Source organism: Humulus lupulus, chromosome 4 (genome assembly GCF_963169125.1).
Source record: "Humulus lupulus chromosome 4, drHumLupu1.1, whole genome shotgun sequence".
NCBI lineage: Eukaryota > Viridiplantae > Streptophyta > Magnoliopsida > Rosales > Cannabaceae > Humulus > Humulus lupulus.
The window spans coordinates 144394929-144421313 of record NC_084796.1 but is presented as its reverse complement, the minus strand read 5'-3'; the positions used below and the strand labels follow the sequence as shown (position 1 = coordinate 144421313).

Genomic DNA, 26385 nt, shown 5'->3' with positions numbered 1-26385 from the left:
GGCACAAGTGATTTATAGTGGTTCAGCCCCAATGGGATGGTAATGACCTACGTCCACTTAGTTCTCTTATTGGTATTGAATCCCAAAATTGTGATCAAAGAACTAGGGTTCTTGAGTTTCACAAGCCTTGGGAGTATTACAATTTTTGGTGGATAATCACACTATGCTTTTCTCTCTGAATACCAAGATCCAAAGTTCAAAAGTCCCTTCCTTGAGCCCTCCTCTTCTTATTTATAGGCTCAAGGGGGTTACATGGGCCGATGGGCCTTAATCATAATCAAAATCAGCGTATCAATGTAATAAAGATAACATTATAAATGTAATTGTGGACGCTCAATATTCCACGCCCATAAAAGAACCAAGATGCGCGCTAAGGTCCCTTAAAGGCCTCAACGCATGCTTAAGCCACGAGATGCGAGAGCCACCACCCTCTCGCAATGGCCTCGCATGCCTAGGACCGTTCCCCGCGAGATGATCTCACGCACCCAGGCTCACGCCCCAGCACCCATGGCCTCGCGTCCAAGCCCGCTTAACCTCGCCGAAGTACCCTCGGCGTCGCGCCCCAGCGCCATGGCCTCACGCCCCAACAGGCGTTCGACTTGCGCAGCCATGCCCGGAGTACCCTCGGCATCGCGCCCCAGCACCGTGGCCTCGCGCCCCAGCAGGCGTTCGGCCTCGCGCAGCCATGCCCGGAGTACCCTCGGCGTCGCGCCCCAGCACCGTGGCCTCGCGCCCCAGCAGGTGTTCGGCCTCACGCAGCCACGCCCGAAGCACCCTCGGCCTCGCGCCCCAACAGGAGTCAGAGTCGACACCACTACCACCTGCGCCACTATGTTTGTCACCACTCCTCTGACATGGGTACGAACAAGTAGTGGAGGCATCCTCCTGACGCCTGCCCCTGTACTGGATGCAAGACCACAACCTCTGAAACCACTCTCCTGACAGAGTACTTATGTACCACTTGGTCTCCTGGACCACTATGTATCCAAGGCCATTAGAGCCTGCTATAAAAAGATTCTCTCTCCCACATGGGAGGGGGTTGGAAAATTTACTGTAGCAAGGGCTTGAGAGTGAATGAAAAATTGATTTCTCCATTATTGTTCTGTCATTGTTCTTGAGTTATTACTTAAATTTCTACAGCTCTTTTATCGACTAGCTTTACTTGATAATTTTTCCCAACTCAACTTAGTTGACGAGTTCTCACCGTCAACAGTAGTTATTACAAGATTGCGTATTCCAAAGGGAGTAAATGAAAGTATGCGACTAGACTGGTCGCACCTAAACGCGAGACTTGATGAAGCAATAATTATCTGGTCGATAGTCGAACGTTATCCATTCACTCAGAACTGCCACGTGTCAGCCACGTCATCAGGAGCCATTTTTAGATAAACACATTTAATCATTTAAATTCACACATAATCCAGTTGTGCCTTCCCGACACACTAATCAAGGCCTTTAAACCTTATTAGTAATTTTGGGTCGTTACAACAAGAATGCCTAAAGGCCCTCTCGTAGACTGGGGTTCAAGTGTGGATGTCAAAATTCCACACCAACTAAAGACCGCAACTCGTGTCTAAAGCTCCTAGATAATCAATGTGAATATGGGAAATCATCCCTCAAAGCACTCCACGCCGAACCACAAAGTTTGAAATGAGTATTAGAAGATTTCTTATGCAAGACCCTAAATAAGAACTCGCATAGCAAGGCCCAACTGGGCTTGCTCAAGACGTGCTGACATCGCCCATGTGTCGAAGACACTTCGCCCGTGTACAAGACCATGTAAAGGCCTTGTTACTCTGATGTTAGGGGATGGAGGAGAGCCTCTCATAGTGAGGGAGGGCCTCGCATAGCGAGGCCAGGATGGGCTTGCTTCGGAGGTGGTGACGCCGCCCATGCGCAAGGCCATGTGCCGAAGACACTTCACCCATACGCGAGACCATGTGAGGGGCCTTGTTGCCCTGATGTTGGGACACGGAGGAGAGCCTTGCATAGCGAGGCCAGGCAGGGCTTGTTCCAGATGCGGTTACGCCACCCATGCGCAGCCATGTGCCGAGGACACTTCGCCCATGTGCAAGACCACGCGAGGGGCCTTGTTGGCCTTATGCCGGGGCACGGAGGAGAGCCTCACATAACGAGGGCTTCATTGCCTCATCACATACTATCCGTGCCTTGCTAAAGAGGCCTTACTTATCCCCCTCGAGTAGGTACCACCAACGAATCATGTCCTCATTGCAACTCCTAAGAAAATGTAATGTCTAAAGCCTCCCAAGTATAAGAGGAGAACTAATTAAGGTGTCCCACACTTATCAAAATATTGGAAGGCTTGGAGAAAGGATATATTTTGGAAATGTGAGAAGGACCATTAGGTACGAGGCACGTGAATGAGTGCGGGATGGAACACCTTAAGGAGGACAGAGGCGTGACCCTGACATCCGTATTCGACACGTAGTGGAGGTACGAACCCGTACGAAGAGTGGAGGCACTGCCTGAGCACCCCTGGCCTTGTACTATAGCCGACACCATTACATCTTTCACCACTACCCTGAAAATGTACCTACGTATGCTCTTGTCCCCTGGGTCCACCATGTATCAGGGCCCATTAGCGCCTGGCTATAAATAGACCTCCACCCCTTAGACTAAGGGATTGGAAAAGCCATTGTATACTCAGGCTATTAAGCAATATACGAGTTTTTACTCCATTGTTGTTCTGCACTTATTTTTCCTCAAGTCCATTCTAAGTTCTTTCTTAGTTATTCTCTTACTAAGCTTTGAGTTTTTCAACCTAACATCGTTGACGAGTTCTCACCATCAACAATAAACATGTTATGATATCTCCATTTGAATTTCGAAGAATAACTCCTATTTCAATAGTGTTGGAAACCTCATCAATAGAAGCATCAACATTAAATTTATGTTTATTCAACTGTGGATACTCCCACTGACTAGTTGAAGTGCACTTAATAATAAACAAGCCTAAATAGTTGGATGAATAGAAATCCAAGCCTAAATAGTCACAACAATATTTAAAGGCCTAGAGGAATGGAAGGACAAATAACTGTTGGATGAATAAACTTTTATATTATTAAAAAGAAATTATATGAGATTATAATTCAACTAATCATACATACATAAGCTTTAGCATAAACGTAGTTCATTAACTAGTTAGAGAGTAGAGTTTTAGTTTGTACTTAGAACTATCGGTCACCACTAGTACAATTGTAACATAATGAAGAAGAAAAATGAACACATACAATATATGCCTAATATCAATAATATTTTTAATACTGATTAGGATACAAGAGAAACCAAATAGAAATAGTGATGAATGAAGCCAAGTATTAATAATTGTCTAACCAAGATTCAGAGAATAAATATGGAACATAATGACAGAAATGAAATAAGGAAAATAAAAAACAAGTATAAAGTTTGAGATCCTGACTAAAGAATACTCTTGAAACAAAGAATTAATTCGGGACACAACAATATGAGGTAATTGTGGAAACAGACCATGACTAATATTGTCCTTTCCCTCCAAATATACTAAGCTGATAGTATAAATAATTCAAACTTTGATCGAGTAAGCACCTCATAAGCCTTGAGTATCACTTGTTGAATAGAGACATCAAATAACACTCATTGCAGAAATTCGAAGCGTAACAATCTCCAAATCTTCCTGATCCCATAACACCAAAATATAACATGACCATTAGAATCTTCAGGACAACCACATAAAGGGCAACTTGAACTAGGTAATACATTCCTATTATAAAGCCCAACTGACGTAGGTAAAATATCATGGAAGCCCAACCATGCAAAATGTAAAATTTTGTTTGGTAAATGTAACTTCCAGAACTTCTTCCACCATTACAAAAAGCTGCTCTAGATGGAGATGGAGCAACATAATCTAAACTTGTGGCCAAAGAGTATTTGCTTTTAACAAAGTAATTATCGTCATTCGTAAAATTCCATAACCAATTGTCATCCTTAGAAAATCTACTAATTGGAATAGAACAAATACAGTCTTGATCAACCACATTGAAATGCATTTGGAGTAGATCCATATTCCAGCCATCTCTATTATCTAATATAAGATCTTTGACCAACAAATATGAATTGGACACATCCATAGTTGTAGGCAAGAATGAAAAAAGATGTGGTAGCCAAGGGCCCTTGAAGGCCAAAATATTTTCACCATTCCCAATTCAGACACCCCTAAATAATGCTTCGCCAAACATAACTTGATGTATACCCAACTAAATGAATATGTCATTAGTATAACAAAACAATAAGGTCAAAGAAGAGAATTTTAATATAAAATTTTAAAGAGATAAGTAGTCAACTTAGAAAGTATCAAAGAAATTTAGAGGCACATAAAAGTAGAGCACATAATCAAAAAATACAATATAGTGTTACAATAATGAGAAAACTGAAATATTAAAAATATACAGAATTAAATATAACAGAAAGGAAAAAACCAATTCACTATTGATACAATGAAAATACAATACAAATTAAAATAAACTAACATAATACTTGAAGCTATTAAAAAGTATTTATGATAGTAATATTTAGCCTTAATAACCAAAGCAGCTAAGGAAGTAGGAGTGAAGCCAATAGGACTTGCTTATGGTACACAAAAGATGGAAAACCTACCCTCTTTGAGTTTTAAGAAAACATAATTTGTGACAGGCCAACCAGCAAATTTTACGATGATGAAGAGAACAACTCCACCAATACCGAGCTATCATCGATAAGAGGGTTAAATGTAGGAAAATAAGAAGATTAATGGGTATTATTTGGCTGATAAGATTACATCCGCGTAAATATAATTTCATAAAATTATTATTTTTTTATGTTTTGTTGCATTTTTAAGTTTTAAGGGCCAAAGTGGAAAGAAAAACCCTCTACTACTAGTATTTGTATTAAATATGGTAGTTCGGAGGTCTTAAGTCTGGAATCATTTCTTCTCCTAAAAATCTTTGGTGCGTTTGAAACAGAGAAGCACCAGTCGAGTCGTAGAATTCGCAGCATATTCCCAGGTCTGCTTACTTCACCATCGTCTTCTATCTCTTTTCCGCGTACTTCTTCATCATTATCATCTCTTCTAGAAATTAGGGTTTGATCAATCAGTCACTCGTATTTTTTTTTACTATTTGTAAATATTTTTATTTGTTAAGATTAATATCAGCAGTCAACTTTTTCCGAGAAAATGTAGCAGTCTGTCCTTGTTGACTGTACTTGAAGCTATTTTTTTCTTGGAAAAAAATTCCCGGAAAATATCCCAAATTAAGTTTATTCCCCATAAAATGCATTTTTTAGGAAGAGAAAGTTGAGAAAATTATAAATAGTAATACTGAATAATGGTTATATATGCTTTCCGTGTTCTTTTTGGAACGAAAATGAAGAAGTTTTTTTTGGAATGGACTGTAATGCATTTATGAAGGAAAGATTCTGGCTGAAAAAATGAGAATGTGAACTCTGAACACAACGCGATTCCCAAAATTTGTCAAATTAAATGAGTCCTTTAGAAAATGACTAGGCTGTTATAAGTCTTCCATGTCAAGGGTTGGAAATTTGCGGTTTGATGGAACTAGTGCTTTAACTTGTGACAGAAGTTGTGGGGAGAAAAATATGGCAGGAGTATCCAGCAATGCTTCAGAAATTCTATGTTCTGGCTCACAATCTGATGTTGTGTCTGTAAGTGGATCAATGGATTTGTCAAATCTCTTTCAGGTTTTATGCTTGTTGGAAATGTGGTTGTAAATGATCAAATTGGGAATCTATTGTTGTTTCTCTGCAGAAAAAGGCGAGACGGCACAACAAGGAACTGACTTTTCAAGATATGTATGACATCAATGATCTATTTGATGAGGATGATGATGACAGTGACTGGGAGCCCTTGCAGAAACATGTCGAAGTCGTGAGGTGGTTCTGCCCCAATTGTACGATGCTCAACTTTGATGACATTGTCCATTGTGATGTATGTTTATGGCTTATGCCCCTTCTTTCTGGATACATTTCTTCTTCTTTTTCACCCTCTTTATTTTTTCAACACTTATTTGGTTTTTCTTGCAAGGTAACTTGGTACAATCTCTTTTTCTTGTGTAGATATGTGGAGAACACAAAGAATCTGGGATCCTGAGGCATGGATTTTTGGCCTCTCCCTTATTTCAAGATTCAAATCTTACTGGTTTGGAGTTGGAAATTAAAGAAAGGCATAAAGGTGGTTATAAAATTTAAAGTTTTCTTTTATATGATGCTTCTTGCTATCTGTGTAATGTATCCTTTGTAATGAAACCTGATGAGCTTCTGATCAAAATTTGTTTACATGCTGCTTGTGGTTTGTTTGCTTATTTGAGGTGGCATGTATGAGTGTTTGCAGTGAAACAGCACTATATAAGAATCAGAAAAGGTTAGTGAAGAAAAAAAAGAAGATAGAAACAATTTCAGGAAACATTTATAAGAGTGTTTATAGGGAAACATGTGCTTTGGATGTTGCTAAAGTGGGCTATATTTATGTGGCATTTATATTCATTACGCATGTAGAGAGCAAGTATTCTTTTGATAGATATTGTTAAGGAGCAGTTATTTGCAATCACAGAGTTTTCATTTGATTTCTTCCTTTTTCTACTATTCAATATTTGACAGTACCAACATCAATTATGCTGCTTGATCGTTTCTTATAATTGTAATGATAGAAATGCTTGCAGTTTTTAATATGTGTCAATTTGTATCTGATGTTATGCAATAGATAAAAAGAAAAATTATAAGCAATGGAAATTAGTTGTTTGTTTGTTTGAATTGAGTTGTAACTGTTTTGTCTTCATCGGTTGCGTGTAGATGAATCTGCACAAAATCCTGCTCCAAGTAGATTCACAGCAATAGGTTTTGACGAGAGGATGTTGCTACATTCAGAAGTATGGTGCTGCTGATCTAACTATCCTTTCGCTTTATACGTTTCTTTTTCTATTTAATTTTTTGTTTTTTTTAATTAAACACTATTTTTCTGTTTCCCTTCTCTTGAATATCTGCTCATGCGATCTTTATGAAATGCGTGAATTTGAATAGAGAACATTTTGTTATAATGTTTCCTTTATTTTCTTTTGGCCCATGCAAGTTCACAATCTTTTGTGTAGAATGCTAATATCCATAAAAAAAATAATTACATTGGAGCTTTTTTTCCCCCTTATTTTGTGCATGTTGATATGCTCCGACTACCTGCAAGTGGGTTAGATGCAATGGAACAGTTCACAATAGCAGAAGGATAGAATATGAAGAGAGAGCTCTTATTCAATCCAGTAGGAAAACCAAAGCACCAAGTACAACCCCACAGGTATTCGAGAGCTTGGGTCCCTCCTGTTGCAAGAAAGTAAACACAAATTCTTCCGTACCCTCTCTCTCTCTCACTCTTCGGACACTATATCAACTCAACACTAACAAACTCAACAATTACCAAACTACCCACCCCCACATACAAGAGACCCAACATACACTATGCTTGCCTACCCATTGACCCACTTACCCCTCCTAGCATATGTAAAATGGATCTCGTGCCTATCATTACTCCCCCAAAATCTTTAACCTTGTCCTCTAGGTCAAAAGAAGGAAACTGGGAACGGATGGTGTCAAAGAGCTCCCAAGTAGCCTCAAACAAGGGCAAGTTTTTCCACTTGATCAACACTTCTCCAGAATTAGTAGAACGACGACGCTCATCCAAAATGTCTGCGGGTTCCACAATGAGCTCAAGATTGACAATTAAGGTAGGAGGCAATGTCGGGGAAGAATGGGCAAAACCCACTGAGCTCGGAGTTGGGACACATGGAATACGGGGTGAACAGCCGATGAGGTAGGAAGGTCCAAAAGATAGGCAACTGCCTCTATGCGACGCAACACCTTGAACGGACCATAGTACCTAGCTCCCAATTTCTCATTTTTGCGGATGGCTAAAGTCTTTTGACGTAGGGCCTAAGTTTGACAAACACCTGATCCCCTTCCTAAAATTCAACATGTCGATGGGAAGAGTCAGCGATAGTCTACATCTTTTGCTGAGAACGCAACAAGTGCATCTTCTAGTCCTCAAGGAAAGAGTCTCGTTCTTCCAGCCACTGGTCCATAGTTAAGACCGATGTAGACCCAGTAGAGTGGCGCATCAAGGCAGAGGATCACGCCCATACAACACCTTGAAAGGAGTACAACCCAAAGAGGAGTGGAAGGACGTACCAATATTCAGCCCACGCAAACTATTTTGCCCACACCTGTGGTCGGTCAGAAGTGAAACAACGAAGATGTCTCAAGCAACGATTGACCACCTACGATTGTCTATCCGTTTGTGGGTGATAGGCGGTACTGTGCCGCAGCTCCGTGCCTTGTAAGCGAAAGAGCTTTGCCCAAAAATGACCAAGAAACACTCGGTCCTGATCAGAAGTTATGGAGCGAGGCACTCCATGTAACTTGACCACATTTTGGAAGAACACCTCAGCCACAATCCGAGCGTTGAAAGGATGCTTGAGAGGAATAAAATGGTTGTATTTGCTCAAGCGATCAACCACCACAAAGATAGTATCTACCCCTTCAGATTTAGGCAACCCCTCAATGAAATCCATAGTCAAACCCTCCCATACTCGTTCAGACAGCGCCAAAGGTTGCAAAAGAACCACGAGAGACATAGCAATATGCTTATTGCGTTGACACACCTCGCACCGTTGCACAAACTCTCTTACTGCTCGTTTCATGCCCACCCAATATACTTCCCCTTGCAAGTGTTGGTAAGTGCGAGACTCCCCAAAATGGCCTCCAATCGGCGAAGAGTGGTAGTCCCTCAAGAAATGAGAAATGAAGGAGGAAGTAGCAGCTAAAACCAACCTGCCCTTGTACATTATTAAGCGCCCCCAATCAATTTCAAAATCCGCTACTTCCGTACCCGCTGCCAAGTCAGTAAGCACACAAGACAAAAAAATTGTCCAGCCGCACTTCTTGATCAACTGTATCCCAATCCAGCCAAGAAGTGAATGTGAGCATTGAACACTTAGCGGCACCCACACGAGACAAGGCATTAGTTGCACAATTTCCCCCGCCCAGGCGATACTGAATCTCAAAATCGTAGCCAAGGAGCTTAACCAGCCATTTTTTGTCCTCCGGAGTGACAAGTCGCTGCTCCAACAAGAACTTCAAACTCTGCTGGTCGATACACACGGCAAATTTGTGCCCCAACAAGTATGGGGGCCACTTAAGAATAGCAAGAACAATGGCCATAAGTTCCTTTTCGTAGATAGACTTGAGTTGGGCTCGCGGTTTCAATACCTGACTAAAATAGGCAAGAGGTCGAACCTCTTGCATCAATACCACCCCAATGCCAAACCCTAAAGCATCGGTCTCTACCACAAAAGTTTTAGAGAAATCTGGAATAGCAAGGACGGGAATTGAAGTCATGGCTTGCTTGAGAGCATTGAATGCCTGAGTGGCTGTCTTTGTCCTACCAAAATGGTCCTTTTTGAGCTGGTCCGTCAGGGGTCAAGCGATGGCTCCATATCCCTCTACAAACTTTCGATAGTACCCCATCAAACCAAAAGCCCGCGGAGATCCTTGAGTGTAGTGGGCAGCGACCACTCTAACATAGCTTGAACCTTGGAGGACTCCACTGTCACCCCTTCACCTGAAATGATATGCCCCAAATACTCCAATTTACACTGAACGAAACAACATTTCTTCAAGTCAGCATACAATTGGTGGGTAGCCAAAATGTGCAGAACTATAGAGAGGTGCTTCTCATGAGTAGCTTCATCCGGACTATAGACCAGAGCCGCCCCTTCCAAACACAACACCGCCACCTCAAGTTGTTTCGTCGTTGACAACCACTGCAACCCAAAATACCGATCGACCCGATAAGTCCATTCATCTGGGTTCCCGCTCGAGTAAACTGGAGTTCAATCTTTCGAGCTCGAAATTTCGAACGACGCCCTTTCAACCCTTCACGCAAGCCACTACCGCTGCTGCTGCCGTGTGTCGACCCTGACGAAGGTGGTGCGTCTCCTTGCCCACGGTGGCTGAGACTCAAGCCACGGTTGGCCAATTCGGAAGCAATGAAGGCTTGCCCCTTGAGGACCAGGTCCAATTTCTCAGTAACCACAACCAAATCGTGAGTATGGGATTGAACGGTCTCCTTCAACACACCCACATCAACTCTGGACTCCATCCGAGTCGCCGGCATCCAGAAAAATGAACTACTCTGATACCAATTGATATGCTCCGACTACCTGCAAGTGGGTTAGATGCAATGGAACAGTGCACAATAGCATAAGGATAGAATAAGGAGAGAGAGCTGTTATTCAATCTAGTAGGAAAACCAAAGCACCAAGTACAACCCCTGGTATTCGAGAGCCTGGGTCCCCCTCCTGATGCAAGAAAGTAAACACAAGTTCTAGCATATCCTCTCTCTCACTCTTCGGACACTGTATCAGCTCACCACTAACAAACTCAGCAATTAACAAACTACCCACCCTCACATACAAGAGACCCAACATACACTATGCTTGCCCATTGAATCTGCTGATTTCTTATGTAATATGTGAAAATTCTTTTTTCTGATAATTGTTATGCACGCTTATAATTTATGCTAGAATAGGTTGAAATGAAATCACATCCGCACCCAGAAAGACCTGATCGTCTTCGAGCTATTGCTGCCAGCCTTGCTATAGCTGGTTAGTACATTTCTAATATCTCCATCTTAGAAATATATACATACCTGTCAGCTTTTTAATGATTTTTCTTCACTGGTCAATGGACCTTTCTCAGATTGATTATTAAATAAAAAAATTATAATGCTTTGCAGGTATTTTTCCCGGAAGATGCTACCCAATTACTGCTAGAGAAATTACCAAAGAAGAACTTCAGATGGTGAGAGTAATAATTGTTACTTGGCAATGAATGTGTCAGATTATCATACTAATGAAATGTCATTATTTTGTTAGGAATCTGTCTTAGGGAACAAGTGTGCCACTATGTTTGACAATGTTTGTATCATGTGATGTATAGCTTGCTGATTTATATAATTTGACAATCCTTTTCATTTATCATTTATCCTCTTTTGGTTGATGACGAGACACCTCCTTATGTTGCTATATGATAGTAAAATTTCTGAACCCAGTTGGGTTTTAGCTTGGACAACTATTTGTAACCCTCTCATAATAATTCTGCATTTACTGTTGAAATTAAAGGTTCATTCCTTGGAGCATATCGAAGCTGTTGATCACACGAGCAAGATTTTCGCTAGGTATGGTAATTGGTGATTCTCTCTCCATCTGTTTGTGAGTTGGTATCTTTGTTATTAAACCTTCTATTATTCTTAAGCATGTGGTAGGTGGTTGTTCCTTTCCTTCCCTCTTGATTTACTTGCCATCAGTTGCCCAATAAGTTTGGTATTCAATCAGAATTCTCTTAATTTGTCATTTAATTATACTTAATGATTGTTAAGATGACTGAGTCTTTTATTAAGTAGTTTTATTGTTTCTGCAGTTATTTTACTTCTGATACATATGCTAATGAGCATTCAGCATGTGCTGCTAGACTTGCAGCAGGTTTATGTGCTGATCTGGCTTCAGCCATTGTTTCTGGTCGTGTCAAAAATGGGTTTGCTCTGGTATGAGAGCTTACTTCCCTGTTATTTTATTGGAGTGATTTGATTAATCATTTCATTGGATATTGGGCCCTTTAGATTTGCTAATCTTTAATGGATGAGTCAGGTTCGACCTCCTGGTCATCACGCTGGCGTAAGGCAGGCCATGGGATTTTGCCTTCATAATAATGCTGCAGTTGCTGCGGTAGCAGCTCAGGCTGCAGGGGCTAGGAAGGTGCTAATTGTTGATTGGGTAACAAGGCCGAGACTTTTTATGCTCATTGCTTACTACATTGTCTGTGGATTTCACTTGGTGACTGTTTAGGAAGATTCATCTGATGCTATTGCTTTTGTTTTTGTTTTACGACTGATTTTGGCTATTATTATTGCAGGATGTTCATCATGGAAATGGTACACAAGAGATATTTGACCAGAACAAAACGGTGAGCACTATTATAATTGAATTTTGATCTTGCTATGCATCAACTTTTTGACTGAGCCTCGTTTCCAGTGAAATGATTTGCTGGAGGAGGTGGTATGGTGTTGGCTTTGTCACTTATGTATGTGGGATGGAGAGTATGCTAATTTTATAATGTACGTTGTGACTGTCACAAGTACTTTGATTCGGCAATAGATACCCAGTATCAATATTTTAAATATCTGCAATGTGTATTCATATTACTGCTCTATCACGGTATAATTTGGTATTATTACCACTTTTAAGTATGCACTGAATTAAAGTATCACGGTATAATTTGGTATTATGACCACTTTTAAGTATGCACTGAATTAAAGTTTTCTTTATTTCTTGCATATGAAAAAAATTATTTTCTTTAAATATGGTATATAAAAATCTTGTGGGCAGCCTCTATGCAGTTGTAGACTGTAATACAGATGAATTCCCATTATCCCTTTTTAATACAATCTTGTTTCTTATCAAAAAAAGAAAATTGTGGAGGTGCTCTATATACTGCAATTTTTCCAATGCTGATGTATTTGCCTTAATTTCTAGGTCTTGTATGTATCCTTACATAGACATGAAGGAGGAAAGTTTTATCCTGGTACTGGGGCTGCTGATGAGGTATCGGTTCAGTTTGGTATTGTTTTTATCTTTATTTTATTTTCCCAGGAAATTGAAGAAGATAGTTGGTTATTGTTCTTGAATCAATTAGACTGCTTTGCTGCAAACACGAGTTTGTAGTTTTTTAAGATTATGCACCAGCCACGTATACAAGCCTAAGAAGTAGAATGACTTTATCTGACTTGGAGCCTTTATGGACCTGGATAGGTGATTTCATGAATTTCTTTGTCATTTTATCTGTAATTTGCTCCAGAATTAAGGTTTTGTTCTCCCGTTGATTTTCTGATGTTTTGAATGACCACAGTTAACAACTAAAATGGACAATTTGTGCTGTTCTCAACCTGTAATGCTTTGACGTCGTTTATAATAGAACTCAACCAATATCTGAAAACCTCTTCTCTCTTACTCAAGACCTTAGCCCCCAAATCAGAGACTAAAGTAAAGAACAGCACAATAGCTTATTCGAGATAGTCTCTTTTAGTCCTGAAGACCCCTTCTACAAATTGGCGACAAACTATAATACTCTATTAACAGCCTGAAAACCCGAAACAAACTAACAATAGCAGTCAACACACAATCAGCCGCTAAACAAACAAGTAATTACAACAACTTAGTTACTTCTTCTATCCTTACACAAGTAAATCTTATGGGAGGCCTATCAGTTACAGACTTGTATTTTTTTTATGGGATAGCAACATGGGATTGCCGTTCTGCGTAAGCCTATAGAATAGGGTAGAAAAAATTTACACCGACCATTAACAACCAAATTGTAACATCAATGATTTGGAGATTTATGGGGAAAAAAGTTTTACTTATAGGTATCTTTTTCATCTGTAAAACGTGTATTTTTACACGTTTGGTTTAAACAACATTTACATGAGTGGATTATAACTATTGGGTGTGTGACCTCATACTCTTCAGGTTGGTACAATGGGGGCTGAAGGATTTTGTGTAAATGTTCCATGGAGTCGCAAGGGAGTTGGTGATAATGATTATGTTTTTGCATTTCAGCATGTTGTGCTTCCAATAGGTCATTACTTTCCCCAATTATGTTTTAACAAAGTATATTTGTGAAGCTTCTACTGATTACTATTGTCATTTATCACTTGGGTGTTCGCTTAGAAGTTTGATTGATATGTTATAATCTTTTCAAGCAAACACAGCTGCAAATAATCAGTAATTTATATTATTCAGAATTGGCATGTGCTTTGATCAGTTTATAATTTTGGTATTAGCTTGCATTGTCTTTGCTTTTTGCACCCTTAGTTGGGTGTGCATTCACAGTTTATGCATATTTGTATCGAGTATGCTGAACCTCTGCTATTACAGCTTCCGAGTTTTCCCCTGATTTAACCATCATATCAGCAGGATTTGATGCTGCAAGAGGTGATCCCCTAGGGTGCTGTGAAGTAAGGATTCTTCTTGTTACCTCACTGTACTTTAGCATTTTCTTTTTTATTTCCTTTGGGTAAACATTATTGCCAGACTGCCAGTGTAGTTGGTTGTTTGCATTCTTATGATGAACTATACAAGTAGTTTATTGGCCTATAAAAGCTGAGGTTGCTCTATTATTGGGTCTCCACTGATACTTGTTTTTTTTAATATATGAAAAAAGAATTTGATGGATAAGATTTTTGCGTTTTATTTCCCTGCGTTGGAATCTGTCTCAATTGAGTGTTGGTATTTTGCATATTTCTTACCTTGAGTGTCTAAATTTTTTTCTTGTAGGTCACTCCTTCTGGCTATGCAAAGATGACCCAGATGTTGAATGACCTTTCTGGTGGAAAGTTGCTCGTTATTCTTGAGGGCGGGTTTGTGACTGACCTTTTGATAATTGGTTACCGTTCAGTTTCTACGTTGAGTTAACTTTGGATAATGAATCTTCTTACAGCTATAATCTTCGTTCAATATCATCTTCTGCAACTTCAGTGATTAAGGTCTTTAAATCTTTTTATTTCTGAAAAGCCTTATATCTTTCATTATTTGGGTAACATTTATCTGGTATCTGGGTGTTCACATAGATGTCGTTTCTCTTCATTTTTGATCTATAAGTTAAAATTTATCACTAGATATAAAGCCAGAATCTGTTGTGGTTAAGACTGTTTGAAGAGTCGCATTCTTGTGTTATGCATTCAAGCAGTGCAGTTGTGACAAACCTGCAAGTTGATGTTTTTATATATCTTTCCATTTGTGAAGGTTTTGCTAGGAGAAAGTCCAGAATCTGAATTACAGAATGTCTTACCCTCAAAATCTGGCTTGCAAGCTGTTATAGAGGTCCTACGGATTCAAATGAAGTTCTGGCCTACAGTTGGATCTACCTTTGCCAAACTGCAATCACAGTGGGGAATGTACTCACTTAAGAACAAAAGTGAGGATCCCTCTCTTTCAAGAACGTGGGAAAAAATAAGTAGATTTTAAGATGCATTTCTCTCTCCATGACCTATTAATTGAGTTGATGTGTAATCCTTGCCTGCAGGAAAACAAATGAAAAAGCGGCTGCGGAGAAAGATTCTCGCACCTATATGGTGGAGATGGGGGCGAAAAAGGGTTATTTATCATCTCTTGAAAGGGCATTTTAACTCTAAAATGAAGAGTGGACATTGATTTTCTCAATTGAATATGCAGCCGTCCATATCTTTAGGGATCTGGCATTTTTGTATACCTTCTAGCTTCAGTTTTTGCTTGGTCAGGTAGTTTGAATTTGCATGTGCTTTAGGTGAGAACTTACCATCGTTTCTTTGTTAACGGCCTTTGTTGAAGAGCACAGCTAAATCCCAAGTACTAGATTTGCTTTACTCGCTCTAACCAAATTATTAGCCAAAACAATGCGCTTCTACGCAAGCTTAAGTGCACTCTCATTTGCTCATTGTTCACCGCTTGTTTCTTTCTATTTTTTTTTTCTTTCTACAAGGTCTCCACAACTGATCGTTTTATACATCAACGCCAACGGCCTGTAATTTTGCTGCACAAGTCACAACCGCTAACACTGAAATTGTAATTATTAATTGGAAGTTAATCATTGACAGTTTTCAAATTTAATCAGTAAGAAATGAATATGTACAACTCAACTCCGAATCTAAAAAAAACTTTAAAATCCAATCCGGATTTCTAATTAACTAAAAAAGAAAACATACCCCTTCAATCTTCTTTGCTATTTATTCTTCTTTTTTTTTTTCGTTCTCTTTTTCCCCTCGGTTTTACTCTTATCTCTTTTGTTTTCGTTAGCAACGTTGCGAAACAATAAAATATTTAAAATGTCGAGTCAAGTAAAATAAACAATTTCAGTTTATGCTCAAACTGAGTGCTTGACCTAAAAACATGGTAGATATTATTGGTGCATTGTTGGTGGTGCCATAGGATACGCAACAGGCACGACATAAGGAGGATGATGATGGTGACCACGCGGAAGCATGACAGGTGTCCCAACAGCCGAAGCCATGTGGCCGGCCGATGCCGCCGCCACAGGGTGCCCCATTGGTGCACCGTACATACCCATTCCGGGCATGTGGGTCTGAACGCGGTGCTTCACCGGTGGCGCCCCAATGGCTGGTACACTTGGCGAGTTGGTATTGGGCTGTTGTACTCCAGTGATTGGAGCCTGGTGAGGTGGAACCTCCCCATTGGTGACGCTCGTGATGTCATGGATACTGGATCTCCTCCTATCTCTATTCACTGAATTCAGCCGAATAAAGTACTTTTGGGCATGACTGGCCACTTGGGTTGGGGTCCTTGAAATTACAAAATTCCTTGAAATGCTCCTCCAGTCCCCTTTGCCAAACTTATCAAGACCCAATAGAAATAACCTGAAATAAATAATTCTCACACTCATTTCTCCAGGGGAAAAAAAGGCAGTTTCTGTATCAAAATACTCATGCATTTTCAGTCTCAGAAATCCATATACTAACTCAGTAGATCTAATTTGTACCAGAGGGGTAAAAACATGCCTATCCATATTTCTGACAGTTGAGGAAAAAATAAAATAAAAATGAATGTTTTTACAAGGCACATATTTCTAGGTTTTGTTATAAATTTATTAAATAATAAATAAATCTCCACCTCGTAACAAAAAAAAAATCCCAGAGCTTTGGCGACAGTGGTAGATTCAGTGAAGAACAAGTAATATATGTGTGTGTACAGTACCTGTGCTCTTCTTCAGTCCACGGAATACCTTTCCTCCGCTCTTGTTCAGCTCTAGATACTCCTTTGCCGCCATGGCCACCAGAGTCGTGACCTTGAAGCCCTGAAAAGTCAGAACTCCCATGGCCGGAACTCATTCTCTTCTCCGACCCAGAAACAACATGAGAATTGTCCTTACCCATCATCGTCTTAGAAGAGTCTGCTGGAACCGTGTAGTAGGGAACTGGGATACGACCATCTTCGATAGCAGTGACGTCGTCGAGGAGCATTTGGTAGTGTCGTTTGAGCTCCTCCATGGATTTAGTGGGAACCATCGAAGCCATCTTTTGCCATTGCTCCTCCGATTCCTCATCCTCTTGATCTGTGGTGCTCCAATGTATGGCTATGGCGTTCTCAAAAGCCTTCTCTTCTTCTTTGCTCCAAGTCGTAGTGATATCAGTAGTAGTAGTTGAAGTACTTGACATGGTATGTAGAAGATGGTTTTGAGTGTTTTTTTTTTGTTCAATTTATTTTGGAAATGGTGAAAAAATGGGATTCATTTAATTTATTCTTTTTCTTTTTTAATTCTTTGAGTGTGTAGGATAAGAGACGGAGTGTGTGCGTAGGATAAGGAGTGAGGTTGTCATAAACTATCAATTGATGAGGACCACTTTGGAATTGAAAGGATGGGTTGTTTGTCATGTTCATATCATGCTTACAAAAAAAAAGTTTTTTAAAAGGAGAATTCTCTATATAGGTATTTGTTTGTGTGAATACTTTTATTAATTTTTTTTAATGGATTGTTAAATTAAATTTACTTGGAAATGAGACAATAGCACTTATAATAGTGTAAAGTTGAAAAATATAAAGAAAAAAAAAGTCCCAAATGAAAATTTTCGAACTTTTAAATCGTATAATATCATCACATCACATGCTCCTTTGAGCCTTTTTTCTTTCCTTTTTTCAATTCACTATGTATCAATCTTAGTACTTTACAACATCACTGTAAGCCAAAAATGAATTATGTAACCATTAAGCCACAAGAAAATTATTTTATAGTTACAGAATTGCTAAGCTAAGGGGCATTATTGACGCTCAATACTACAAGTATGTGATATAACTTTATTGTTGCAATCCAATAACAGATCGAACTTATCTGAATTTAATAAGTATTATAAAGTATTACTAACCAATTATGAAATGCCACCTCATGTAGTGTTAGACACCCAAATAGCAACACTTTTCTAGTTAATATAATAATTTTATAAGATTTTCATTAGATTTTTTTTTGTCAATATTTGCATTTTATGCGGATTGAATCCGAAATATATATATAAATGATTTATTATTTTTATTTTTGTTTTAAAAAAAACATTATGGAAAGTAGATGATAATATACTAGAGAAAAGTTTTCGATCCGTTCTCTTTTTTGGAGCTTTACATTATTGCATAGTTTTATGACATGATGATTATATACTATTATTACCCACTTTTTCCTTATCGTTCTTGGAATTATTTCATATTGCATTTATATATTTAGTACCTGTGTTTGCAATAATTATATATTTATTGTTCTTTGTTTTGATCGCGAAGAAGACATACGGCTTAGCCAGTGCCTTCACAAGCTCCAGTTTGGTAGTTAAAAAACCGTGACTTTCATCAAAGAAAACCCCCAGCTCAAAGCCAGGTGGTAGCTCCGTAGGGAACAAAGGCAAGACAAGAAATGCCACCCTCTCGAAAGCTCCACCTCCTCCCCCGAAATTTGCATCTCGGGATCAGGGCACTATGGTCAACATCGGGCCCCTGCTACTCCCCGCCTCCTTGATTCATCCAAGTTTCTAGGGAGCCATCAGGGATTTGTTCAGACCATAATTGACAACTTACTTGGCCATGTAGAGCGACTGGCTGAGCGGGAGCTCGACAGAACGGAGGAAGCTCCTCCTGTTGACATCTTTAACCAGACCTTATACATACACTTGACAATATGATTGCTAACTTATCATAATCCTGTTATCCTATAACCCCCTTTCCCCCTCATCATATCATGCCTTTCCTTTGCAGGGCATCTTGGCTCAAACACGGGTTGAAGATCGGATGCAGGCTCAACTGGCCGAGGCCGAGAAAAGAAAACTCAGCAGGATGGAATGATTGCGCACCTGGAGTCCGAGGTTAAGAGACTTTAGGAGTAGCTCGATATTGCTTGAGGAAATGAGAAAACTTCCAAGGAGAAGGCTTGCAACTCCATGAAGGGCTTAAGGAGGAAGTGATGGAAAAATATTCAGAGCACGCAGCAGAATGAGCGTGGTGGACCCATTGTATACAACAGTAAAAAAAAATTCATTAATCATATGACCAAGAAAACATTTATCTAGAAACATTAACATACAATATTAAGAATCACAAATATTTCTCAACATATGAGAATTTTGATTATGGTATGAAAATGACTAGAATAAAGAAGAAGAAAGACTCTTTTTGTCTAACAAGAATTCTGAAATTCTCTCAGACTTCTGTTTTTCTATCTATTGTGTGTATTGTCTTTTTCTCTTTATTCTATATCATATATATATATATATAGATATTTTTATTACTTTATTATTCATAATAATAATAATAATAATAATAATAATAGTAATATAATAACAATAATAATATAATGGTGATAGAATTTGATTTAGGTAAATATCTAACTTACCAAATTTGTAAAAAAAACTATTTTTAAATTATTAATTAAATAAATAAATAAAATAAAAACAACACTGATACAGTATCAGCGCAGTTGGTACACGCATGACACAGTCTTGGACTGTGTCATGTGTGTACTGCTATATCTCTTTTTAGAGATATTGCATTTTTCTTTTATTCATTTATTTAACTAAAATCAATCTCTCACAAAATAATGTATTTATTTTTTTAAGGAAAAGATGACAACCATATTTCAAAATTCAAAATTCAAATTGATGATCGTCATTATCATCATCTTTTAAAAATTCAATAAATCAAAAACTATTTTTGCCTTACCAATTTTATTTTCTCTCACTCAAATAAATAAATTAATTAATTTATATATATATGAATTTCGAAAATTTATATGTTTAAATTAATAAATATATTTTTGAAAATCAATAATTAATTCGAAATTAATTATTCAACCTCAATTATCATATAATTATATACTTGACACGATGAATAAAATTGGGTTTTGTTGCAGGGACCATTCTAGAACTACTGTGGCGATTAAATTGGGTTGTTAGATTGGTTTTGGGGTAAACTGGCTGGGTTTTGGTTGTTAAAATGGGGGATTTTCTGGGTTCGAAAGGGTTAGGCCGCGGCTCTGTTCTTGGTGAGCCACGACCCTCTAGAACATATGGGAGGCCAGGTTGGAGGGCAGGCTGCGGCACCCCTTTGATTGGGCCGCGGCGCGTGTCTACAGAAATGGGAGGCTAAGCCCTTGGATTAAGGCGGGTCACGACTCTTAGGGGGTTTTTGGTCCCCAAGGAGGTTTTTGGCTCAGGAATCCAAAAGTTAAGGCTCGGGATTGATTTTATTACCCGGATTGATAGAATTCAAGGTCTCGGAGATTAGAATTATAACCCAAAGTTATTTAATGGATTAGAACTTGATGGATGGATGTTGTTGTTACGTTGTGACTAGGTTTTAAGCGAGGCTCGGACTAGGGGACTGTGCTCAGGATATCGGTGCTCGGGAAGCTTGGGACACAGGTAAGAAAACTGTTGTACCCGTAGAGCAGGGCGTGGCCCTATAGTTTGTATTGCAAGGCACGACCCTATGTGATTGTGTTGCAAGGTGTAGCCCTATTGTTTATGTGTGTATTTTTTATGTATTTGTTGAATATATGCTATGTGTTGCATATCTGTGAATGAACGACGAAGGCCGAGAACAGTAGGAAGCCGAGTACAGCAAGGGGCTGAGAACGGCGTTAAGCACGTGGAGTGCGAGGCCGAGTACGGCAAGAGCCGGGAGCGGCGTTGAGCACGCGGAGTGCAAGTTTCCAGGGTGAGACTCTTCTTGGATGCTTGAGACATCCTAACGGTGTAAACTGCGAACCCAAGGCCTGGTAAAGCGCTCGGGATGGCATGGCTGCTATGTGTTTAGCCTGTTGGCTGCCTTGTTGTATGCTAATTGATAGTTATACATATGTTGATTGTTTGTGTTGAGTTTTCTTGCTGGGCTTTGGCTCACGGGGGCTCTATGGTGCAGGTAAGGGCAAGGGAAATGTCGACCAACCATGAGTACGAAGAGCGTGAAGTGACGTGTACATGTTCGACCTGCCTGGCTGTCACGACCAGGGGTATTTTTGGGAGATGCTATGTATTAATCCAAATTTTGTCGTTTAGTCGACTTTAGTCATATTTTTGAGTTGTAAATATTTCTAAACAGTATTTTGGGATTCCAAATGTATAATGCTTTATAATTTCAAAAGAATGATTACATTTTCGAAATTACATGACCTTTATTACTGTTTAGCCGCACTTTTAACCTAAAACCTCGATTAGCAAGTTAATTGCACGTTTAAAACTCACTTAGTAACGACTCTAAGGAAGTAGGGCATTACAACTTGGTATCAGAGCGAGCCAAGGTTTATGGTTGTTGGAGATTGACCGAACATGTACGCTCGCTGCTAGTGACAAGCTTGACTTAGGGTTGGTTGGTAAAGATTTAATTATATGTTTGATTATGTGCTTAAGTGCCCTGTTTGCCTGATTATTTTATATAGAGTATGATGAATGAGTTAACATATGCATGATGCTAGGGCATAGCCCCTTGAGTGTTGTATGCTATTTGTGTATTGTAGACTGCTGTTTATGGTTGGTTGATGTGAATTGGGAGGTGGTTTTGGATGTTGTTATCATGCCTGATGAGCGGCGTCGTTGATTGCAAGCATATTGTTGAGATGCCTCGACAATCAAACAGACTCCGCAGCAATAGGGCCGAGGATGACAACCAGGGTCAGGACCCTCCACCTGCCACACAAAATTGGCAACAGTTGTTTGCTGACATGGAAGCCAGACTGCACCAAAAAGAAGAAGATCTTCGACAACTAAGGCAACAGGCCCCTCCTCAAGGCATTGGGTTGCAAGTTCAGCAGGCTGTGGCACCAGAGCCAGTTTAGCTTGTTATGGAGAATAGGTGGGAACCTTTGTATGAGAGGTTCAGGAAGCAGTATCCTCCCACCATCGAGGGTGGACCAGACCCACTGCGGGCAGAGCAGTGGATGAATATGATTTCCTCCATCCTGGATTTCATGAGGGTGGAAGGGAATGAGAGGGTAGCTTGTGCCAGCTACATGTTCAAAGAGGATGCCTGCATCTGGTGGGATGTAGTGACACAGAGAAGAAATGTTGCAGCTATGACCTGGGAAGAGTTAAGAAATATCTTTAATGAGAAGTATTACAGTGTTGCAGTCTGAGCTGCAAAGGTTGATGAGTTCACCAACCTAACTCAGAACCGGATGACAGTTGCTGAGTACGCCTTGAGATTCGACCAGTTGGCGAAGTTTGCGCCGAATTTGGTGCCAACTAATGTAGCAAGAAGGGATAGGTTTGTGCGGGGGTGAATGTTATGATCGCCCGTGATGTGAAGATTACCTTGGATCCAAAGAATACTATGTATGCTCAGGTAGTGGACAAGGCCCTTACAGCTGAAGGGGTCGAGGATAAGATTTGGAGAGAGGGCGCTGCTAGGCGTGATGCTAGGAGGACGATGCCTCCTTTTACCTGATCTAGTCGGGGTAGTGACCCCATCGAGCAGAAGAGAAAGGCCCCAGATTCTTTCGTTCCTCCTACCTCAGATAGGAGGGCACGGGGTGCTTTCAGTGGCTGTCAGGGTAGGGGTGACAACTGGAGGAGTTTCCCAGTGTGTCCTCGATGCAGACGACAACATCAGGGAGAGTGCAAGATCAGGGCCTGCTTTATTTGTGGGAGTGTCAACCATTTGAGGAAGGACTGCCCACAAGCCAGGAAAGAGGAGCCGAACTAGAGTGATAGCCTCGTTCCTGCCAGAGTATTCACCTTGACTATGATTGAGGCTGAGGCTAGCACCTCAGTTGAGACAGGTCAGATTTCTAGTGCTCGTTCCTCTTTTACTACATTGATTAATTTGGGGGCTACTCATTCATTTGTGTCTGCTGGAGTGATAGATTAGCTGTGTAGACCTAGTGTAACGCCCTGGATAGCCAGGACCGCTACACTGTGTATTTATAAAGGTGTGAGACTCGCTAATCAAGTCGTTTAATCAAAACGTATCATTAACTAAAAAGTTCTAGGGCTAAAAGACATTTTGGCCTCAAAAGGTACATTTTATAAGTTATAAATAGTTTACAGAAGGGATCCCCAAAATCAACAGTGTTTAAAAGTTGGTTTACAAAATTCAACAGTTAAGAGTAAACATCAGCCATACTAAGGCAAAATACAAGGTTCTGGTCCTCTCGTCCCTGTAATCTCCTCAACCGTGGCGGTTGAGCGGCCTGATATGTACATTCACCTTGCAGAGCTCTCCAATCAAGGTTGATCGATCTTGCCCTTGCCTTTACCTGCACCACGCAGCACCCGTGAGCCAAGGTCCATCAAGAAAACAACATACACAGTATAAACAATATTATCAAACAGACATTCCAGTGAGTAGGGCTGTGCAGAAATTTTTACAACCCGCCCAACCCGAATAATCCACCCAAACCAACCCGAAAAAAACTGCCAAAAAACATAACCCGAATAAACCGACCAAAATTTAAACCGTCCAATTGTTACATTGGGCGGGTTGAAAATAATTATCAACCCGCCCAATATAACCCAACCCGCCCAATTAAGAATTTATTATTTTTAATATATTCAAATAAATATATAAATTAATTAAGTTTTGTTTTAATTTTTTTACTATAAATTTAAAATATTGTTTTAAGCTTAAAAAGATAAACTTCACATTATTAGTACTAGTATTTAAAAGAAAAAAATTACAAAAATGTAAAAAAAAAATACCACTTTTGTTTGGGCGGGTTGACCCGACCAACCCGCCCAAAAAAAAATACAATTTCGGTTTGGGCAGGTTAACCCGACCAACCCGCTCAAATTATTGGACGGGTTAAATTTTTTTTTTTCTTAATTGGGCAAGTTACGGGTCACTTTTGCTAACCCGATTATGACATTGGACGGGTAAAAATGTCTTGTAACCCGACCAACCTGCCCAATGCTCAGCCCTACCAGTGAGCATGTTCAGATATTCAGTCCACAGCATATAAGCATACTTCAAGGTACAAATAACCTCATCTATACTCAGATTACTCAACAATCTCATTAATCACATTCATAGCCAAATATAATAATCAATTAACACAAATACTAGGGTCGACACCTTAGGTCGCACCCTTTGTTTAACCCACTGACTCCGGCCCGCTTAAACCGAGCTCAGTGCATAATAAGCTGTCCTCGGATACCAGTGCTCGAGTCGTGCCAATTGCACAAGTTAACCGTGGCACGCTTAGGCCGTTGGTTTACAATTTACATGGCATAATACCATTCTTTCAATCATATATATCAGGGAGCCCTTAGTCCCGTTCAAATATTCAACCAGGTGTAGTTTTCTTACCTTTAGCTTTCAGATGAATTAGCTACGGGCGATACTCCTTGAGCGCGATCCGATCCTCGAGCCCTAGCTTAACACCTAGTCACAACCATGATAAAGGATACCATTAACAATATTAAATTAGTTCCCAAGCCAAGTTCTAGTCCCCAGAACATTGAACTTCACCAAATATGGTAAAAGATTCAATCCCGAGCACCCTAGGTTAAATTCCCAAGCCTAAAATCTCAAAATCCCAAAATCCCTTAAGCGCCCCGGCATAGGCCACCCATGCCGCGGCATGGCCCCCAAACAGAACCATCTAAGGCACAAAAACAGGTAAGGACCGCGGCATTGCTTGGGCCATGCTGCGGCCCGCCCTCCTTCCTCAGCATGCCACAACTTCGAAGGGCCGCGACTCACCAAGAACCATGCCGCGGCCCGACCCTTCGAACCCAGAAAAAACCACCATTTTCAATCTCTAAACCTCACCTTAAGCCATCCTAAAGCCCCCAACTCAAAACCAATTAATAATAACAACATTAGAATGATTTAAACAACACAATCCAACCAAAAATCCAGCCTAAGACTCACCAAAATCCCAATTCCAATTTCTAAAATTTCAAACCCACAGAACTCAAAACCAGCCATGAAAACTCTCAAATTCAACCATCAAACTTTAAATTAAACCTTACCTCAGCTGTAGAATCGTTTCTCCAAGAGTCCCCTGACCTATCTTCAAAGTTTCAAGCCTCAATTTCCACCTTAAACACCAAAACCACATATATTTAAAACTCAGCCATTTTTCCTTAAATTTCTAACCTCAGAAATGAAAATGAATGCTTACCTTGGCTCTAATTCAGTCCTTGATTAGTTCTTGAGCTCAACCTCTAATTCAGCCCTTTAATTCCACAAAGATTCAGCTTGATTCCAGAAATTCCTCCTCAAAATTCAGTGTTATTCTTCCTTAAGAGAGAGAAGAGAGAGAAGGAGCTGAGAAAGAGTCGGTCCAATTTTGTGTCTACTGTTTTCTAAAAATCTACCCAAGTCTATCCTTAGGTTATTAGACTAATCCCAAAGCTCGGGGTACCGGAAACACCCCCGAGGGCAAAATAGTAAAATCCCCCAATAATCCCGCCTAGACATCCTAACCTCAAATATATCTCCAATTATTTATTTTCATCACCCGATAGTCCGATTCACTACCCGATACCTAAAATACTCCTTGACTTGCCCAAAGTCAATTATAATGCCCCGTTGTGACTTCTCCCGCTATCCAGCCCTAAGATCGCCTCGAGTCGCCGGCTGCAGAATTATCCACATAATAATGTGGTTCTCACATATACAACATGTCTATTTCATATTATCACATAATATCACCAATTATCATATAATGTCATTTAAGCACTATTAATCACATAACATCACATTCAAATAAGTACTATTCACTCAAATCCCATTTATGCCCTCCCGGCACACTAATCAAGGCCCTTAAGCCTTATTAGCGAATTTGGGTCGTTACACCTAGTGAGTTGTATGCTAGGTGATTTCAGACTTTGTTGCCGACCGGGGAACTGGTAGTCTCTAGGAGATGGATTAGAGGATTGCCAGTAGAGATAGACGGTAGAGAGTTGTCTGTTGATCTGATTGAGTTAGCGATTGATGACTTCGATATGATTCTAGGGATGGATTGGTTATCAAAGTATGGGGCAACAATTGACTGCAAGCGCCAGATGGTGATTTTTGAACCAGAAGGGGAGGTACCCTTTGTATTTGTGGGGACAGTTAGTGGATTGTGGGTACCTATGATTTCAACACTGAAGGCTAGAGACCTGATGCAAGAAGGTTGCATAGGATTCCTAGCAAACATTGTGGATACCTCGAGAGTAGTGTCGGTTGGACCGAGTGAGACCAGATTGGTGTGTGAGTTTCCAGATTTATTTCCAGCAGACTTGCCAGGGTTGCCACCACAACGGGAGATAGAGTTTGTTATAGAGTTGGC

At 40.0% G+C, this 26385-nt stretch overlaps 2 protein-coding genes and 1 long non-coding RNA gene across 6 annotated transcripts; 2 read left to right on the top strand and 1 right to left on the bottom strand.

Moving 5' to 3' along the window:
• The first annotated feature begins 4644 nt into the window (after nt 1–4644).
• On the top strand, nt 4645–15565 carry LOC133830868 (histone deacetylase 15). 4 transcript variants are annotated; one of them, XM_062260956.1, is made up of 19 exons: nt 4645–4765; nt 4998–5039; nt 5613–5697; nt 5801–5980; nt 6109–6223; nt 6841–6917; nt 10622–10697; nt 10829–10893; nt 11214–11269; nt 11512–11635; nt 11739–11864; nt 12004–12054; nt 12624–12692; nt 13614–13722; nt 14022–14101; nt 14421–14503; nt 14584–14629; nt 14889–15060; nt 15169–15565. In XM_062260956.1, exons 3-19 carry the CDS (start codon nt 5632–5634, stop codon nt 15294–15296), a joined length of 1623 nt encoding a protein of 540 aa, XP_062116940.1. In that variant the 5' UTR covers nt 4645–4765; nt 4998–5039; nt 5613–5631; the 3' UTR covers nt 15297–15565. The 4 variants fall into 4 exon arrangements, with proteins under 4 accessions (XP_062116940.1, XP_062116944.1, XP_062116943.1 ...); XM_062260960.1 differs by lacking the exon at nt 4645–4765 and having other exon boundaries at nt 4819–5039; nt 14061–14101; XM_062260959.1 differs by lacking the exon at nt 4645–4765 and having other exon boundaries at nt 4820–5039; nt 11739–11846.
• Nucleotides 12699–13027, top strand: LOC133830870 (uncharacterized). The gene is made up of 2 exons (XR_009892260.1): nt 12699–12899; nt 12997–13027. It is a non-coding gene; the product is annotated as an uncharacterized LOC133830870 (long non-coding RNA).
• A 139-nt stretch (nt 15566–15704) lies between the features above and the next one.
• LOC133830869 (transcription factor MYBS1) lies at nt 15705–17396 on the bottom strand. The gene is made up of 2 exons (XM_062260961.1): nt 16833–17396; nt 15705–16495 (listed from the first exon to the last, which is right to left on the bottom strand). Exons 1-2 carry the CDS (start codon nt 17291–17293, stop codon nt 16021–16023), a joined length of 936 nt encoding a protein of 311 aa, XP_062116945.1. The 5' UTR covers nt 17294–17396; the 3' UTR covers nt 15705–16020.
• Nucleotides 17397–26385: the final 8989 nt, after the last annotated feature.

Excerpts from the sequence above, each read along its gene's own strand:
- LOC133830868 (XM_062260956.1), top strand. The coding sequence starts at position 5,632 with ATGGCAGGAGTATCCAGCAATGCTTCAGAAATTCTATGTTCTGGCTCA. Across the intron at positions 11,270-11,511 it reads ACGAGCAAGATTTTCGCTAG|TTATTTTACTTCTGATACAT; the intron begins GTATGGTAATTG and ends TTGTTTCTGCAG. Across the intron at positions 14,102-14,420 it reads ATCCCCTAGGGTGCTGTGAA|GTCACTCCTTCTGGCTATGC; the intron begins GTAAGGATTCTT and ends TTTTTCTTGTAG.
- LOC133830869 (XM_062260961.1), bottom strand. The coding sequence starts at position 17,293 with ATGTCAAGTACTTCAACTACTACTACTGATATCACTACGACTTGGAGC. Across the intron at positions 16,496-16,832 it reads TGGACTGAAGAAGAGCACAG|GTTATTTCTATTGGGTCTTG; the intron begins GTACTGTACACA and ends TATTTATTTCAG.